This window comes from Hyaena hyaena, unplaced genomic scaffold (assembly GCF_003009895.1).
Source record: "Hyaena hyaena isolate Hyena2069 unplaced genomic scaffold, ASM300989v1 scaffold_524, whole genome shotgun sequence".
NCBI classification, from domain to species: Eukaryota; Metazoa; Chordata; class Mammalia; order Carnivora; family Hyaenidae; genus Hyaena; species Hyaena hyaena.
The window spans coordinates 1,097,509-1,115,268 of NW_024081155.1; the positions used below are offsets into that span (position 1 = coordinate 1,097,509).

A 17,760-nucleotide genomic window follows, 5' to 3' on the forward strand; every position below is an offset into this window, starting at 1 on the left:
CAGCATTTTAGCCATGATGTTGACAATTACATTCTGTGGTATAATAAAAGCCCTTTTATCCTGGTATTGTTTTTATAATTTCGAACATTGGTTATTAATAACATAATTATATGTAATAAAAAATTTTGGTTTAATATGAATGGTAAGAACCACAAAGAGATAATATTTTACACTCAGTAGAATGACTGTCATCTAAAAGACAGATAATAAGTTTTGGTTAGCATATGGGGAAATTGAAACCCTCATTCATACATTGCTGGTGAGAATGTACAGTGGAATAACCACTTTGGAAATACATAGTTCGGCAATTCCTCAAAGATTTAAACATAGAATTATCTTATGACCCAGAAACTTAACTTTCAGATATAACTTCTACTTTTAGATTCCACTCAAGAGAAATGAAATCATTTATGTCCACACAAAAAATGTGTACAGGAGTATTCAAAGCAGCAGTAGTCATTATACCCAAAATTTGGAAACAACTCAAATGTCCATCAACTAATGAATGGATAAACAAAATATGGTATTTCCATACAATGAAATAATATTTAGCCACAAAGAGGAGGGACATATTGATATATCCTGTAACGTGGATAAACGTTGAAAACATTGAGCTAAGCAAGAGAAGCCAGGCACAAAAGGGTATGTACTGTATGATTCCATTTATACAAGATGTCCAAAATAGGCAAATCCATAGAGACAGAAATTAGAAGTAGATTAGTGATTGTTGAAGGCTGGGGAGGATTGGGATGAATTGACTAGTGACTCTTTGGGTCAAGATTATTTGGAGGGATCAAAGTTTCCGAGAGCTGATTGTGCTCCTGGTTCTGTGAATATACTAAAAACCATTTACATGGATAAATTGGTATGTGAATTATATTCTTATATACATGCAGTTTCTTTGAGAGAACAGTTTTTAAAGAGAATGGTGTGCTGGTAAATGTTTAACAGTTGGTTCTCCAAGTTTAATTCTGGCATCTAAATGGTCTTGACACTTTACTTTTCATTGGCAAATGAGAGTGAGATGTTGGAGATATATGTCAGAACTGTATTTGTTCATCAATGATGTAAGCAATTTCTTTACTGAATCAAATTATACTTTTTGAATGTGAGAAGAATATTTTTATGTTTGTGCTTTTACCAATATAACAGCTGTAGACTTGACACTTTTAAGTTTAGTCTGCATTAATAACATTTTCTCCATGTTGCCTCAAGTATAGAAAGACAACAAAAACAATAAATCATAACCTGATTTGTAGCATTTGGCAACTTCTGGGGTATACACTCCCACCATAGCTGATGATAGCAGGCTACCAATATAATCTCACTAAATGTACAGCTGGGAAAAGATGTACGGTGGCAAACTATTATGTAGTATTTCTGCCCTACAGATAGTATCGATGAAGAATATAGCCAAATAATTAGGAATTTTTGAGCTTTGAATGTCTAATACCTTTGGGATTTTTTAAAAGTTTTTTTATTCTTTTTTTTTAATTTTTTTAATGTTTTTATTTATTTCTAGGAGAGAGAGAGAGACAGCGTGAGCAGGGGAGGGTCAGAGAGAGAGGGAGTCACAGACTGAAACAGGCTCCAGGCTCTGAGCTGGCAGTCAGCACAGAGCCCGACGCGGGGCTCGAACCCACGAACCACGAGATCATGACCTAAGCGAAAGTCGGACGCTTAACCGACTAAGCCACCCAGGAGCCCCAAAAGTTTTTTTATTCTTGAGAAAAAGAGAGAGCATGAGCAGGGAAGGGGCAGAGTGAGAGAGGGACACTGAATCTGAAGCAGGCTCCAGGCTCTGAGCTGTCAGAGCCCAACTTGGGCCTCACACCCACAAGCCGTGAGATCATGACCTGAGCCAAAGTCAGATGCTTAACCAACTGAGCCACCCAGGCGCCCCAATATCTTAGTTTGTAATACAGTATATTTTATTGTAAGCTTTTATAATTTGATTTTTAATAATGACTGTTTAAAAACCTGCTTACAGAATTTCTGAAGATTGTAGTAACTGACTTCTACAAACTGATATGAATGGCCTCAGCCCACAGGTGAAATAACATCTGAATGAGGAGGCTCTGCATTTGCAATGTTCAAGACTAGTTTATAAGATAGACTTGGCCTGTTGAAATAGGCTGTAGACATGTAACCTTTAATTAATGAAACTTTGAAAAAAAGGAACCAAGGGAGAATGCAAGTACAAGAGATATTAAGCAGGTTATTCATTTGAAAGTATTTGTTAAGTTCCTAACACATTTAAGACACTGTAATGGGTCCTTGTGATGCACAAAGGTAAATACACATATAATTTCTGCCTCTGGGGAATAAATATTCTAGTTGCTGGGTTAGACATGCAAACAAACCAAGTACTGTAAGGAATATGTTATGATAAAATACAGATGTGTGTCCCAAGGGCTATGGGCGAAGAAAAGAAAGAATAACTATTTTGAGAAAAGCCAAGTCATTCTTTTGGAAGAAGTAGAAATGAGGAAAATTTAAAGCAAAGAATATAACATTAAAAAGCATGAAAATGTGAAATGAATCATGGATGGACTGCTCTTAAAATTCAGATGCTACAAACCTGTTACATAACTGACATGTCCTGCCTCATTTGCTCAGGGTATAAACACGGTTGTATCATTTTGAATTCAATTCCTATTTCCTAACTACGAAATTCCCTAAATAAAATCTCCTAATTTCTATTCTCATTTTCCTATCTGCCCTCCTTAATTTCTGTCTGCCCTTTTTTTGGGTAGAAGTGCATCACTTCTCCCTGAGTCCCACCCTATCCCGTGAATTTCCGTCAACTCTCAGTTCTTATTCGAGCGAACAGGAAGGGACGGGAGCCCTTTATTCCTGCTTTCACACACAGGTAATACACACTTGTGATCCATAGTCACCATTCTCTGGAACTCATGTGATTAGCCATCATTTCTCAAATGAAAAGTACTTACTGGGTGGACACAGCTTTCCTCCCCAACACTAGGCAGTTGGGTAGTCTCAGGTGTGAGCCAGACTTTACCTGGCACTTCCTTTCAGACTGTCTTCCCAGGGTGGGGGCTGCTACTGTCCTGTCCTCTTAGCATAGCTGTGCAGAAGGGGCATGCTGTCATGGTGTTCAGCCACACAAGTAGGTATAATTAACAGAAACCACTCAAAAATCTCTTCACAGAACAGAGCTCTCTGCTCAGGTTGATTTTCTATCCCAATTGCATTGAGAGGCAGCTGACAACTCCCCAATCCATCTGTCTCTGTTTCTCTCTCTTTCTCTCTCTCTCTCTCTACCCACCCCCCCTTACAATACCGGTGCATGTAAATTATAAAAATAAAAAATGTGTTCTACCTTATCAGGATTTCTATTTCACCTCCACTTTGAAAAGCTTCTTATCATCTTGATAAAAAGCATAGTGACCTGTATCACTGCTTTCACTTTTTAAGGAATTATGTGGAAATAATCCGATCTTTGCAGTGACTATTCCTTATGTGATCCCAAGATATTGTAACATTCTAAATCCTTCTTTATTCTCTCTGGTCCAGTCCCAGTTTTGCAAATACAGTAAGAGCAATTTCCTTAGAATTCACATGTGGTTATGCCAGTCTCCTACTTGAAACGTTTCTCTAGCTTAGCACTGCCTTTAAATGGAAGGCCCAAGTCTTCACCATGGCCCACCTAGAAGGATACAGCTATCACTGCTCTGGCCTCATTAGTGCTGTTCTATTCTCTCCCTAGGCCTCTCCCCACCCTTACATGCACTTGAGCTTCAGCCACTCTGAAGTTAGGTATTTCCTCCAAAGTTCTTGGCATTCTCTCATTCATGCTCTTTCCTCTCAGCCTGGAGTGCTTTTCTGTTTTTCCCTCCAACCTCTTTTATTCTTCCAGGAATTCAAATTTTTGACCTGCAGCAAGCCGGGTCCAAGTGTGCATAGAGTTCCCGTAGGTGCCCCATAACACTGCCAATACCTCCAGTACTGTGGCTCAAGGCAAAGTAGGTAGTTAAAAACCAAGTGAGCCACGAATGGTTGAGAAAACAAATCATTGCTCACATGGGTGCGGGAGCCATTTTCTAGGTGTGGAAGTGCAAAGCTTGCAAATGAGAGACCTGAAGAATTAGGTAATGGAAAATCCCTTCATCTGGGAAGGGAGGATTGTGGTAAGAGAAACAAACTCAGGTCCCAGTGAGAGATTCACTTCACTTCTCTGCTAACAAAGATCAAGCTGAGCTACTAATGACATGATCATTATTTATAAACCCCCATATTTAATAAAACTGTGATGGTAAAGTGAGCAGTTTCTAGAGACTTCTATTTATTAGTTACAGCCACTAACTGCCACCTAAGAATTAAAACTTGATCTCTTAAAAGTCTGATTGTGTAATTATTGATACATGTGATTTTTAAACTCTATAATATATGTAGATTCTTTGGGCATGTGATGTTAATCATCACACCAGGTAGAACTTTGAGATTTACTGCTGAGTACATGACTACTTGGCACTATAATAGGTAATTAAGTTGCACAAAAGCAGTGAAAGCAAAGAATATTAGATTTGAAATTGTTTTCTAACATTGGATTGACGCTTCCCATAGAAATTTGCAGTTGATTTCCAGTTAATAAGATTGACATTCAGTTATCCATTTGGTAATGTAAATACTCTTCAAGGAAGGGTGAGGGGTTACATATTACAATATTTAGAAAATATTTATATATAAAAATTAATAATAAGGAACCTACTTGGAGCTCCATTTTGCCTCTTAAAAGTTGTAGACATTTTCTTCACTTTCCTTATCTTGTCACTAATGATGACTATTGTATATAGAATCAAAATCCATGAGGACGTGGAGACGTAAACAGAGATAAAAGAAGCCTGTATCATGCCATCTTAGAAATATTCAATGAGCAAGAATTTATGAGTTGTTCTTACACAATGCACATAGTAAAGCTAATATTAATTTTATCAAGTAAAAATTGTAGAACTTGGAGAATAGAATTTATTTTTTAACATTTTCATTTGAATTACAGTTAGTAAACATACAGTATAATATTAGTTTAAGGTGTACAATTTAGTGATTCATCACTTCCATACAATACCCAGTGCTCATCATGAGTGAAATCCTTAATCCCCATCACCTGTTTAATCCATCCCCCACCCACTTCCCCTCTGGTGACCATCAGTGTCTTCTCTATAGTTAAGAGTTTGTTTCTTGGTCTGCCTCTCTTTTTTTCCCCTATGATTGCTTGTTTTGTTTCTTAAATTCCACATATGAGTGAAATCACATGGTAGTTCTTTCTCTGACTTTCACTTAGCATAATACTCTATAACTCCAACCATGTCATTACAAAAGGCAAGATTTCATTCTTTTTAGGGTTGAGTAATATTCCTGTGTGTGTGTGTGTGTGTGTGCATGTGTGTGTGTGTGTGTGTGTGTGTGGACACATTGGGGTGCATGTGTCCCTTCGAATTGGTATTTTTGTATTCTTTGGGTAAATATCCAGTAGTGCAGTTACTTATAGCTCTATTTTTAACTTTTTGAGGAACCTCCATATTGTTTTCCAGAGTTCCCGCACCACTTTGCATTCCCGCCAACAGTGCAAGAGAGTTCCTCTTTTTCCACATCCTAGCCATCACCTGTTATTTCTTATGTTGTTAATTTTAGCCATTCTGACAGGTGTGAGATGATATCTCATTGTAGTTTTGATTTCTATTCCCTGATGGTGAATGATGTCAAGAATCCTTTCATGTTGGCCATCTATCTTCTTTGGAACAATGTCTGTCCATGTCTTCTGCCCATTCTTTAATTGGATTTGTTTTGGTGTTGAGTTTTATAAGTTCTTTATATATTTTGGATACTAACCCTTTATCAAATATGTCATTTGCAAGTAGGTATACTCACGGAATCACTCATAAGCACAGTTTCACAATACGTTCACTATTAACTCATAGCTCTGAGGTTTCCAGTCTTTAGGACCCTCCTTCATTGCACTTTAAAGGAATTTAGTTGCCAGGATCCTTTAGAATCTTCTCAAAAATTTATGAAGTTGAGAAAGTTTGCTTGTTTCAGATGCCAACAAAGGTGTTGCTGGGGTCTACTTTTCAGCCCTTCTTGTAATACCTGAGGAGAAGGAAAAAATCTTCCTCTCCCATTCAAGCTCTTCCAGCTGGACTAAGAATTGATATAAGACAGATTTACAAGAGAAAAAAAAACTCACAGTTTTATTACATGCACACAGAGGCCCAATAATGAAATTGATTACTAAAGAAATGACTAAGGCAGGCAGGTTTTGTTTTTGTTTTTGTTTTTTGTTTTTTTACTTTTCAGACAAAGAGGCAATAAATCTCTGAGGAATTGACAGGACAAAGAAAACTTTGAGAGTTTCCATTAGTAAGGAATTCCAAACAGAATATTGACTGCAGTAGGACATTGGTAAAAATAGCAAGGGTTGTTTATATAGCCTTCTCAGCTCTAAATTCCCTCTATCGGATGATAAGGATGTCTTCTTTACCTTCTGGTACAGGGAGAGTACCTTTCACATGGGATATTTATTTCTTGCGTTCAGAGAGACAAGAGATGGTCTGAATGTCCTTCTTGTACAGGCTGTCTCTTAAGTAACTTTCATTTAAAATAATCAGTATGCCAGGGCACCTGGGTGGCTCAGTCGGTTGAGCTTCTGACTTTGGCTCAGGTCATAATCTCATAGGTTCAGGCCCCACATAGGGCTCTGTGGTAACAGCTCAGAGCCTAGAACCTGCTTCAGATTATGTGTCTCCCTCTCTCTCTGCCCCTCCCCTGCTTCGTTGCTTGCACTCGCTCACTCTCTCTCTCTCTCTCTCTCTCTCTCGCTCTTGCTCTCGCTCTCTTGCTCTCTCTCTCAGAAATAAACATTAAAAAAATAAAATAATCAGTATGCCAAAGTGGCCCATCTTTGGGCAGTCTGCCCTTGGCACTCTGTATACCCTAACAGTCCCCTTGCCCCAGTTCAAGTTGGAGTAAGCCCTTACAGCTCCTTATCTTGTCATCCGTTTTCTGGCTCCACTTGGGAGGCAACAGGAACTTATAACTAGTATGTACTGGAATATTTCAGTTCTCTAATGCCGGCTAAGGCTTGGGGAAACCAGGTGTTTGCAAAATGGCATAAACTATCCGGAAATAAACCTTACTTTTGCAGGCATGCAATTCACTTCCACCTTTTAGTCAGAGACCTCCACTTACCTTATTAAGTGATCAACCAATCTGTACTCATCATTACAATGGTGTCTCCTGAGTAGCATGTTGAAAGAAACTAATCTCTGCAGTTGCATCATTGATTTTACATCTAATAAAAATCCCAAGTATTTATTCTCATGAGTTGTTCATTTGTTTTTTAATGTGCTTATCTACCTGAGCATGTGTCAGTTTCCTTAATTAAAACATTATTCCATATATAGTGGAAATATCTTAATAACATTTTTAGAGGATTCTGGATTTACAATTCCTTCTGTTTCCCATCCAAAGATTAGATTTCCTTTCCATTTTCCACTTCCAAACAGAAACACCTTCTACCTGCCCTGTAAAATCTTATAGTTACTAATATTATGTACCTTCTGATATCATGCTTTGAAAAGGGCACATCACCTCTGTGGTATCATTCCCAATAATTCATAACCTAAATCTAATCGTGTAAAAACACGAGGCAAGCATAACTGGGAGAACCTTCTATAAAATAGCCGACTAGTCTTCAAAATCTTGTAACTCCTATTTCATTAAACAAACTGTCAAAAGCACATATTCTATAAATTTGACAAAGATTAAAAATATCTGAAAAAACATTTTAGGTAAATGTTTCATTAAATTATTGAAGTGATTAAAATGTTACCTGCCAGTTTGCCTAAAATACGAGTGTACGAATAATTTTATAACACATTTCTATCCCTTCTCTCTGCAGGCGATTCAGCTAATCTAACCTGCAGAGCTTTCTTTGGGTACAGTGGAGATGTCAGTCCTTTAATTTACTGGATGAAAGGAGAGAAGTTTATTGAAGATCTGGATGAAAATCGAGTTTGGGAAAGTGACATTAGGTAAAATATTTTTTTCTTTAAACATGTACAGTCAAGTTAACATTAGCTCTGTTAGTGAATAGAAAGTGATCTAAAGGAAAATAAATGGGTTTTTATTATGTTGGGGGGGTTACTATTATAAAAATATGTCAACATTTAATGGCAATGAGGCAAAATACTATTACGATACAGACAATGGAATTGCAGAACATGAATGCTATTTGCAGAGAATTTAAAAATAAAAAGGAGTTTTTCGCTAAAGAATATATTTAGTATGAGACAGACCAAAATACCATCAAATATGGAAAATGTGATATTGTACCTTTTGTTTATAAGAGATCTTTTTTTTAATTGTTAAGAGAAAATATTTATAAGTATTTGTAAGGTGTGAGGACTCATCCAAACACAATCTTTGTCATTTCCTTTTATATGTTTTTACAAATTTGAGCCATTAAGTAGACTATAAAGCACTTGATAGGAATGATAAAGGAAGCACAAAATGTTTTCATTGTCTTTTTTAGTCTGACTTTAAGATCTAAATGTTAATATAGTGGGAATGATACATAATAAACCATTAGAAAATACCTTTTTTTTGAGGACATAATGCTTAAATCTCTTTTTAAAAAGTACGTATTTGTTCATTTACTTTTAAGTAAATATTCAATTATGACTAAAATTATGCTTGGACATAGATACTCATTTTTAATCGTAGTGCAAGTAAGCAAGCACATAAATAATAAAGTTATAAGTGAATCAAATGCTGATCATGTATAAACATTGTCCCATCTAAAGGTACTGTCTTCTGGGTATAGATGGACATTTAAATGAAGGTTCCTCTTCCTAAATGCAAAGACTTGTAAAACTTGATCAAAGATATAAGTGAAAAAGTTTTTCAGTGGAAAATAAAAACGTATAAAACTATCATATAGGGTTATTTCTATTGGGATCTTCTTCCTGGCAACAAATACACAAGAATATTGTACTCCAGTTGGGTTCTGAAATGCCCAGATGGGCAATTCTCCAATATGTAGTAAAATGTTCCTCTACCATTTTTCATATTTACAACTTCACTATTATCTTTTACCCACATAGTTTGAAATGTTAACGTTAAGGAAGGACAATAAACCTCCTAACTTTTACCCTCTCTTTTGATGGGTGCTCAAGAAAGAATCTAGAAAAATATTTTTCTTTAAATCTACATTAGGAAGTAATGTGCAGATATGAGTTACGAAACAGATGCGAGGGTGGAGATGGCCATTGGAAGCAGGGAAAGGGAGCCTTGATTTGAAGTTTTCTATTTGCTCTGAAAGATTATGAGAATCTTTGATGGTGAGGTTAGTGTTTACCATTAATTTTAATGTCAGAATTAAACAGTTCATCAGAATATGTAGTCTACAGGTTTATAATTTCACATTTCTTTTAAGATAGTCAATTGATTTGTATCATATTTTTTTAAAAAATGCCAGGCTGGAGCTTTCAACCAAAATGTCAAAATAGCTCAGAAATGTTCTATTCTTCCTTTAAAAAAAAAAAAAAAAAACACTAACCTGATCTATAATTAGTCCTCCAACCTAAGACATTAGAATTTCTTATCTCACCTTTGCCATATCATATTTCTTAAAGGAAAAGCAATCTGTAAACTTTTCTTCAAGGTCTTTCTCACCTCTTTATCATGACAGTGTGATTGTCCTGCTAAGAGAGATAATTAACTGCAGCTTCATTAGCATGTCCAAAAACAAGCTTCCTCATTAGAAGTGAAGAGGAAAAGGGCATGATATAATTTAATTAAGATGGCATCAATCCAGAGCCAAATTTGAAGCGTAGATGCTGTAGGTATTGTCCCAGCACATTCACATTCATCTAAATTTTTTTCTTTTTCACGTCTTGTGTATGTTTGTGTGGGGTTTTTTGTTTCGTTTTGCTTTATATTTTAGAATTCTCAAGGAGCATCTCGGGGAACAGGAAGTTTCCATCTCATTAATCGTGGACTCTGTAGAAGAAGGTGACTTGGGAAATTACTCTTGTTATGTTGAAAATGGAAATGGACGTCGGCATGCCAGTGTTCTCCTTCACAAACGGGGTGAGTGTCACCTTCTAAGCTTGAGTAGTCCTGAAAGTAGAAAACGAAAGAACTGGGAACCCCCCCAAAAATGTGTTTTTCTACATCAGTTTCTCCTAAATAAAATAATCACCATGGCATTAGGGCCATCAAGGCAGATAACGCGGAGGAAGGGTGAGTAGCTTAGGATCTAGAGTCAAATATAGATTCCTTGCTGGGCTTTACCACCAAATCTAGAACCTTGGGGGTGATACTCAGTTCCCTAAGCTTCAGTTTCCTGATCCTCGCCAGCCAACAGTAAACAATGGTAGCAACTTTTCAGTGTGTTTTAAGGATGAAAAAAGCCAAGAAATGTGAACGGCTTGGCACGAAACCTGTATACGAGAGAAGTGAAGTTAAATGCTATTTTTATTATTGTCACAAATAGGGAAACCACTAAAAACTAACGAGAATAATTTTAAGTCAGATTGTGTTCTCTATTTGAAGCTTCCTTCTTTGGTGTAAGAATCATGGCTGAGGGATTCCCCATTGCAGGACTTCTTGACATTGTTTTCTGCCTTGGATAACTTTTCCATGTGTAAGATCTTCTCAGGATTAATAGCAATCCATTAATTACTTATTAATGAATTATCATTCAATTATTACTCACTATTAATAATTTAAGTAAGACAGGTCGTAATCAAGTACAATATCTGCTGCACGAAATCTGATTCCACAGCAGCCCCAACACTTGAGTCACAGAGTTAAACCATGCGTAAATATGGATTGAATTGTTTCCAGTTAGAGCCTATTAAAAAACAAAATTCAGCTGACTAAATTTGAAGATCCAGTTGGCTTTATTAAATGACCCATGAATGGGGCAGAGCTGGCACACAATGGAAGGCTTTTATAAGAAGGAGGGTGGGGCAAGAAGTTATTAACAAAAGAAAGAAAGGATTTTTTCAAGCCAGGATGGCTTCCCTAGGTGAGTGGGAGACTGGGAAAGGCAGGGCTTTTTTTTTGTTTGTTTATTTATTTTTGAGAGAAAGAGACAGAGACAGAGCATGAACAGGGTAGGAGCAGAGAGAGAGAGATGGAGACACAGAATGTGAATCAGGCTCCAGGCTCTGAGCTGTCCACACAGAGACCGATGAGGGGCTTGAACTCACAAACTGTGAGATCATGACCTGAGCTGATGTCAGACACTTATCACGCATATGACTCACCTGTGCTGATCTGGTCATTTCATATTGGCTTTTAAAAGGTCACCTTCCTATGGCACCTGCGTGGCTCACTGGTTAAATATCTGACTTTAGCTCAGGGCCTGATCTCAAGGGTGTGATCTCACAGCTCCTGAGTTCAAGTCCTACATCAGGCTCTCTACTGACAGCACAGAGTCTGCTTCAGATCCTCCATCTCCCTCTTACTCTGCCCTTCCCCAGCTCACACTCTCTCTCTCTCAAAAATAAATAAACATTAAAAAAATAATAATAAAAAATAAGTAAATCAAAGGTCACATTCTTGAGATAGGTCCAAACCATAGATAAGTCTTGATTTGCTGTTGGGAGGCAAATGACTCCCACTGGGGGCTTGTTTTTTATTTTATTTCTTTTTATTTTTTAACAGGACAGCTGTAAACTTAGAACAATGCCTTCACTCAGAAATGTTTCATGTATATGACAAGAGAAAAACATTTTTTTTTTCATACGTTATGCTAAGTGAAACCTTTCCAGTTTGGGGAGTGAGTACACTTGATGTTCTCTTACTCAGCAAATTTATAATGATTTTAATTTCAAAGCACATGTTTAATCCTAGACTCTTTGAGGTTGAAAAAGAAAGAGAACATTGAAGACTGTCCCCCACCCCCCACACTTCACTGTGCAATAGATTCCCTTAGAATAGTGTTACTGAAAGCTATTAAAACAGACACCTCTTTTGTCAGGTGACTGCAGTATTAAAATAGCCTACCTTTGGAGGATGTGAGTAGAGGGAAAAGGTAAGGAGCAGGTAGCAGTGATTGGTTCTTTCTATAGCTTAACATGAAGGAATTGAGAACAGAAATGTTATAGCTATAAAAGGACAGAAATAGCTTCCCAAGGTTGGAAGCAACTTACCTGTTGTGTAACTGAACCACTCTGTAACATCTTCCTAAGTGTTCAGCCAGCTTATGCTGGATCACATTCCCTCTGAAGGAAGCCAGTCCTATCTCTAGAAAAACATGTTAGAAAGCATCCCTGTTTCACTGTCTACTTCTTGACCCCAGTTCTACACTTTTAATCTCTCTCCCCCCACGCAGCTCTTCAAAAGTTTGTTGATTATCACCATGATGCTCCTGGGCCTCTATTTCCCTGGATTCAACTTGTTTAGTTTTTTTTTATTTCTTTTTCCTTTCTGTAGATATAATACTTCCACTATCCTGGTCACTCCCTTGAATATGCTCTAATTAGAGTCTGAATTATTTCTCAAGAAGGGAAGAAGAGGGGAAAAGATATAGAGCACATGGAAAACTCTGTTGAGTTAGGGTACCTGGGTGGCTCAATTGGTTAAACATCCAACTATTTTAAAAAATTGTTTTAAATGTTTTTCACTTTTTATTTATCTTTGAGATAGAGAGAGAAAAAAAAAACACAAGCTGGGGAGGGGTGCAGAGAGAAGGAGACACAGAATCTGAAGAAGGCTCCAGGCTGTCAGCGCAGAGCCCAGTGCAGGGCTTGAACGCACAAACCCTGAATGAGATCATAACCTGAGCAAAAGTTTGATGCTTTCAGTGACAGAGCCAACCAGGCTTCTCAAGCACCCGACTCTTTGGATTCAGCTTAGGATTCTCTCTCTCCCTGTCTCTCTGCCCCTCCCTCACTTGTGTTGTCTCTCTCTCTCTCTCAAAAATAAATAAATAAACTTCCTGGACAACACTTATTTCTTTTTAGGACAAGGTAGGAGTAACCATTAAGTATTGATTGTCAGGGAGCAAGAATTCCTGTTCCCTTCAAGGGTCTTTCTTAGCTGAATTAAGAATCAAATTGACTTGAGACAGATTAATAGGAGAAAAATCACGTTTAATAGTGTATGTGGGGGGGATCCACACAGACACGGAAATTCCAAAGACAGGCAAAATGAGGTGTGTGTGTCATCCTCAACTAAGGAGAAGAGGGTAGGGGTCTGGGACTTTAGAGGAAAGAAATGCATTTCACAGGATGGTAAGAGGGATAGATGTTTGGTAATTGGATGTTTTCCCTGCCATATGGATGGACGCGTCAGGTACAATTTATCTCCGCTAGGGGTGCCTGGGTGGCCCCTTCAGTCAAGCATCCATCTCTTGTTTTCCATTCATCTGATTCTTGATTTCAGCTTAGGTCATATTCTCACGGTTCGTGAGTTTGAGCCCCCTGTCAGGCTCTGCACTGACACTGTGGAGCCTGCTTAGGATTCTCTCTCTCTTCATCTCTCTCTGCCATTCCCTGCTCCCATGCTTTCTCTCTCACAATAAATAAATTTTAAAAAATGTGTCTCTGCTAATAACGTTTATTCAGGGAAAGACAGCTAATTTTAAGTCTTCGATGTAGATAAGGAAAGGACAGAAGTTTCTCTTGAGCCCATAGGGTCTCCGTTGCTTTCAGCTCAGAAAAATGTTCATACCTAAGTGGCCCATCTTGGGGTGGCCTGCCCTTGGCCCCTACAGGATCATAAGGAAAAAAGGAGGAAAATGAATTATACCTGAGGAGGATAAACTATTGAAGCTCTATTCTTGCAGATAGGCACACAGCCAGGAAGGGTGAAACACCCCTAGGCTATTTTTAGCATTTGTGGCCTAAGGTTAAGTTGCCCATAGCTAAAAAGGCTTCTAGCACTACAAAAATAAATGATTGAAGAATCAAGGAAATTGTTTGAAAAACTTTCCTTATACTGTCTGGTTCCCTAAACTGAAGAAGAAAATTGTGGCCAATATTGGAGCAGTCATTAATACTTAAATTCACAATAGTTTTCAAATATGTATTTATACTACAAGCATTTTGGTTTTAGTAAAACAAAAGCATTAAGAAGCAAAGAAAGTGTTTGTTCTTCAAGGTCATGTACTCCCAAAGTTCCTTTTAAAATTAGCTTGTGGCTTCCTCTTAAGGGAGCTGCAGCAAATGAGTCATCAGTCCACAAAGTGAGCAAGGCATGCAGTCTCCTGCCCTCAAGAGGCTTATGATCATGGGGAATGTTCTATCCCGATCATCTTTGTGAAAAAGAAAGGAATTTGGTTAGCATGAGGTGTGACTGCAAGTTCCTCAGCCTTGCAAGTTTCAGATGGTCAAGGCACAGCACACGCAGGTCTAAAGCTTTGGTCTTGGACCACAGAGTCCTTGAAAGAGTCACAATGTTATCATGGTAGCAATTACAGAATTCCCAGATGAGTTGCCATATTACTCAGAAGACTAAAAGCTCAGAGAAGGAACTGGAAGCTGTCACTATTAATCATATTTTTCTGCCATTTACTCATAAATCTCTTACCTTATCTCACAGACCTTCAAAGCCTTTCGTGTTAAAACCTCTCTAAAGACATATGTTAAACCATTTGATGAATACAGACCTTGCAAACCACCATTATCAGGTTTTCTGACAGGTACACTTGCCGGGATACACCTCTGTGCAAGTAATGTAAGCATGTTTTCCTCCACCATTACCTTTGGTTCAGTACTGTTGACATGATAAAAATGATGTCAGAGCCCTCCATTGGGTGGTGTGTATTAGGATAGAAAACCTGTCCTTTATGTGGAAACTAATTTGACAATAAACTATTTGTAAAAAAATAAAATAAAATAAAAGGTTCACAGAGAAAAGAAAAAAAAAAAAAGAAAGAAAGAAAACCTGTCCTTACTTCCATTCTAGGTTCTTTGGCTGGTTTAATAATTAAATTGGCATAAGACAGATTAACAAGAGAAAAACCAATTTAATAGCATACATATGGGAGCCGCAGAATGATGAGATTCAAGGACAAGTCAGGCAGTTGAGGCTTCTATGCCATCCTGAGCTAAGGAACAGGGCAGAGGCCTGGGGCGTCAAAGGGGAGGAGGGTAATTCCCAGGACAATAAGAAGAGCTGATGTTTGGTAATTAGATGTTTGCCTTGACATCGTATAGATAGATAGGTCCTTCAGATATAAAGTTATCTCAGGTGCTAGATTTCTTTCTGGGCTTCGCCCCCTATCTAATTTCATTTAGGTAGTTAAGGGAGAGGTAAAAGGTTTTCTTGAGACTATGTTTTGATTGTGTTTAGTTCAAAACTGTCCTCATGCCAAAGTGGCATATTTTGGGATGGCGAAACCTCTCCTTCTTATGGATTCTTGGAGGTATCACTCACATGTATCAAATGAGTCTTTCGTGTGTGTGTGTGTGTGTGTGTGTGTGTGTGTGTGTGTGTGTGTGTTTATTTTCGAGAGAGAGAGAGAGAGAGAGAGAATGAACTAGCCAGGGAGGGACAGAGAGAGAGAGAGAGAGAGAGAGAGAGAGACAGAATCCAAAGCAGGCTCCAGGCTCCCAGCTGTCAGCACAGAGCCCGATGAGGAGCTCAAACCCACAAACTGTGGGATCATGACCTGAGCCAAAGTCAGACACTCAACCAACTGAGCCACCGAGGCGCCCCTCAAATGAGTCGTTCTTAATGCTGAGAGGATACTACAATAAATAATTCAAGTAGGATTGAACTAGGCTAGATTCTAGACCAGGCTTTTACAAAAACTGAGTGAAATTTGCTAGGAAATTTGACCATAGATAAACTTTCTATGAGGGGTGCCTGGCTCACTCAGTCACGACAGCATGCAGCTCTCTATCTCAGGTTTGTGGGTTTGAGCCCTATGTTCGATGTAGAAATTACTTTAAAAAAATAAGATCTTAGAAAAAAAGAAAGAAAAAGTTTCTATGGGAATATTCAAAATTGTTGATTCCTTTAGCCAGGAAAGGTACTTGGACAGACAGTTAAGATCATGTCAGATATGCAGTGTAGATATATTTCACTTACTCTACAGAGAACTAGATTATGCAATGAACAAGAGATCAAGAATGAAGGGGCAAGGGCCATGAGGCATTAGTCTTTAGTCCCTGACCTGACAAGCTTGCTTGAAAAAGAAACAAAGCACAAAGTTGGCACATTCACTTCTGTGATATTTCTCATTCCCACTGTTGCCTATTTGTGAGTGAATTTCATGTTTTGGTTTCTGAAACTTTTACCCAGATGCTTTTGCTTGGGTTTCTAATTGCTGCTGCCTGACTTGACATGCATCCAACACTGGTCTTCACCTTTTTAGTTTCACTCCAAAATCCTGACGTTTCCTATTCCCTCCATTCTTTGTTTCCAATTTCCCTGACACAAAGGATTCTTCAGAGCAGCACTTTGCTGTGGCCTCAGGCCTAGCCGCTCTTGCACCCAACAGACAGGCAGTCCTAAATTCCTTCTTCACTGTGTTTCTTGGCCATACAATAACTCTGGATGGCCTCACAGTGTGGACGTGTTTACTATAGGGAACAAAGCACTTTAATGGTTAAAGGTGTAGACTCTGCAGCAATGCTGTCTATTCCAACCCAACTCTGTGTTTACTGTGTTATGGTTACTGAATTTAATCGTGTCCACGCACCCAGCGCTCAGTAAGTCAATGTCTGGGACACAGATTTTGTTGTTTGTTGTTGTTGTTGTTGTTGTTGTTGTTGGTTTCAAAAGCTTATTTACTTATTTTTGAGAGAGGGACACAGAGAGAGAGAGAGTGAACACATGCGCAAGCAGGAGAAAGGCAAGAGGGAGAGAGTCCCAAGCAAGCTTTGCACTCAGCACGGAACCCAACATGGGGCTCAGTCCCATGACCATGATATCATGACCTGAGCCGAAACCAAGAGTCCAACACTCAACAAACTGAGCCACCCCTGAGACACTGATTTTGAAACAAAGAAAGCTTTATTATCTGGACAACCCATCAAGAAAGCTGGGGTCATTCCCAAAATAAGCCTAGGGAAAACTTGTATGTGTTTGGGGAAGGAGGTAAATATGTGAGAGGAGGGGGAGGGGTTTCTTGGAGCCTTGAGAGAGAGGGTCTTGAAACAATATAGAGGTAAGCATTCTTCCAGACAATGACACACTATTTGGGAGGAACAATCAGATACCTCAAAACAATCAGATAACTCAAAAGATAAAGTTAATGATTGATCATGCATGAGGTTAAGAGGTGGACATAAAACATAAGTGAATAGGGAACAAAACAGAATGTGGAGCTTACATTTTCAGACCAGGTCCAGGAACCAAGTGTCTGGCCCCACTATCTTGGGTAAATCACTTAATCTCTCTGAGCCTCAAATTTCACTTCCATAAAATGGGAATAATAATAGTACCTACCGTATAGAGGAGCTATGAAGATTAAATAAACTAGTATGTGGCAACATGTATCACAGTGTCTGACACATATTTATCACCCAATAGATGTTAGCAGCTATTATGTGATTTCTCTGCTCCACATACACGATTTTCTGAGTAATTTAGGATGCAGAATAATGTGCTCCATTAAGAACTCCCTCAAATCTAATTTTAAAATCTAATTTATCTTCTATTAAAATGGCCAGCTTTAGTTACAACTCCATTGATTCTGTATTTGACCTTATATTAGATTTACTTTAGTTTGAATGTGCGGTCTTAAAGGAGATCTTCTTTCATTTAGGCATTGAA

General features: G+C 38.2%; 1 protein-coding gene across 1 annotated transcript in view; it reads left to right on the forward strand.

Annotated features, from left to right (window-relative positions):
• Positions 1 to 17,760, forward strand: part of IL1RAPL1 (interleukin 1 receptor accessory protein like 1) — a 656,727-nt gene that overhangs the window by 596,213 nt on the left and 42,754 nt on the right. Inside the window, exons 7-8 of the mRNA XM_039255353.1 lie at positions 7,922 to 8,054; positions 9,968 to 10,113. Of these exons, the coding sequence (XP_039111284.1) occupies positions 7,922 to 8,054; positions 9,968 to 10,113 (279 nt within the window). The remainder of the gene's footprint in view (positions 1 to 7,921; positions 8,055 to 9,967; positions 10,114 to 17,760) is intronic.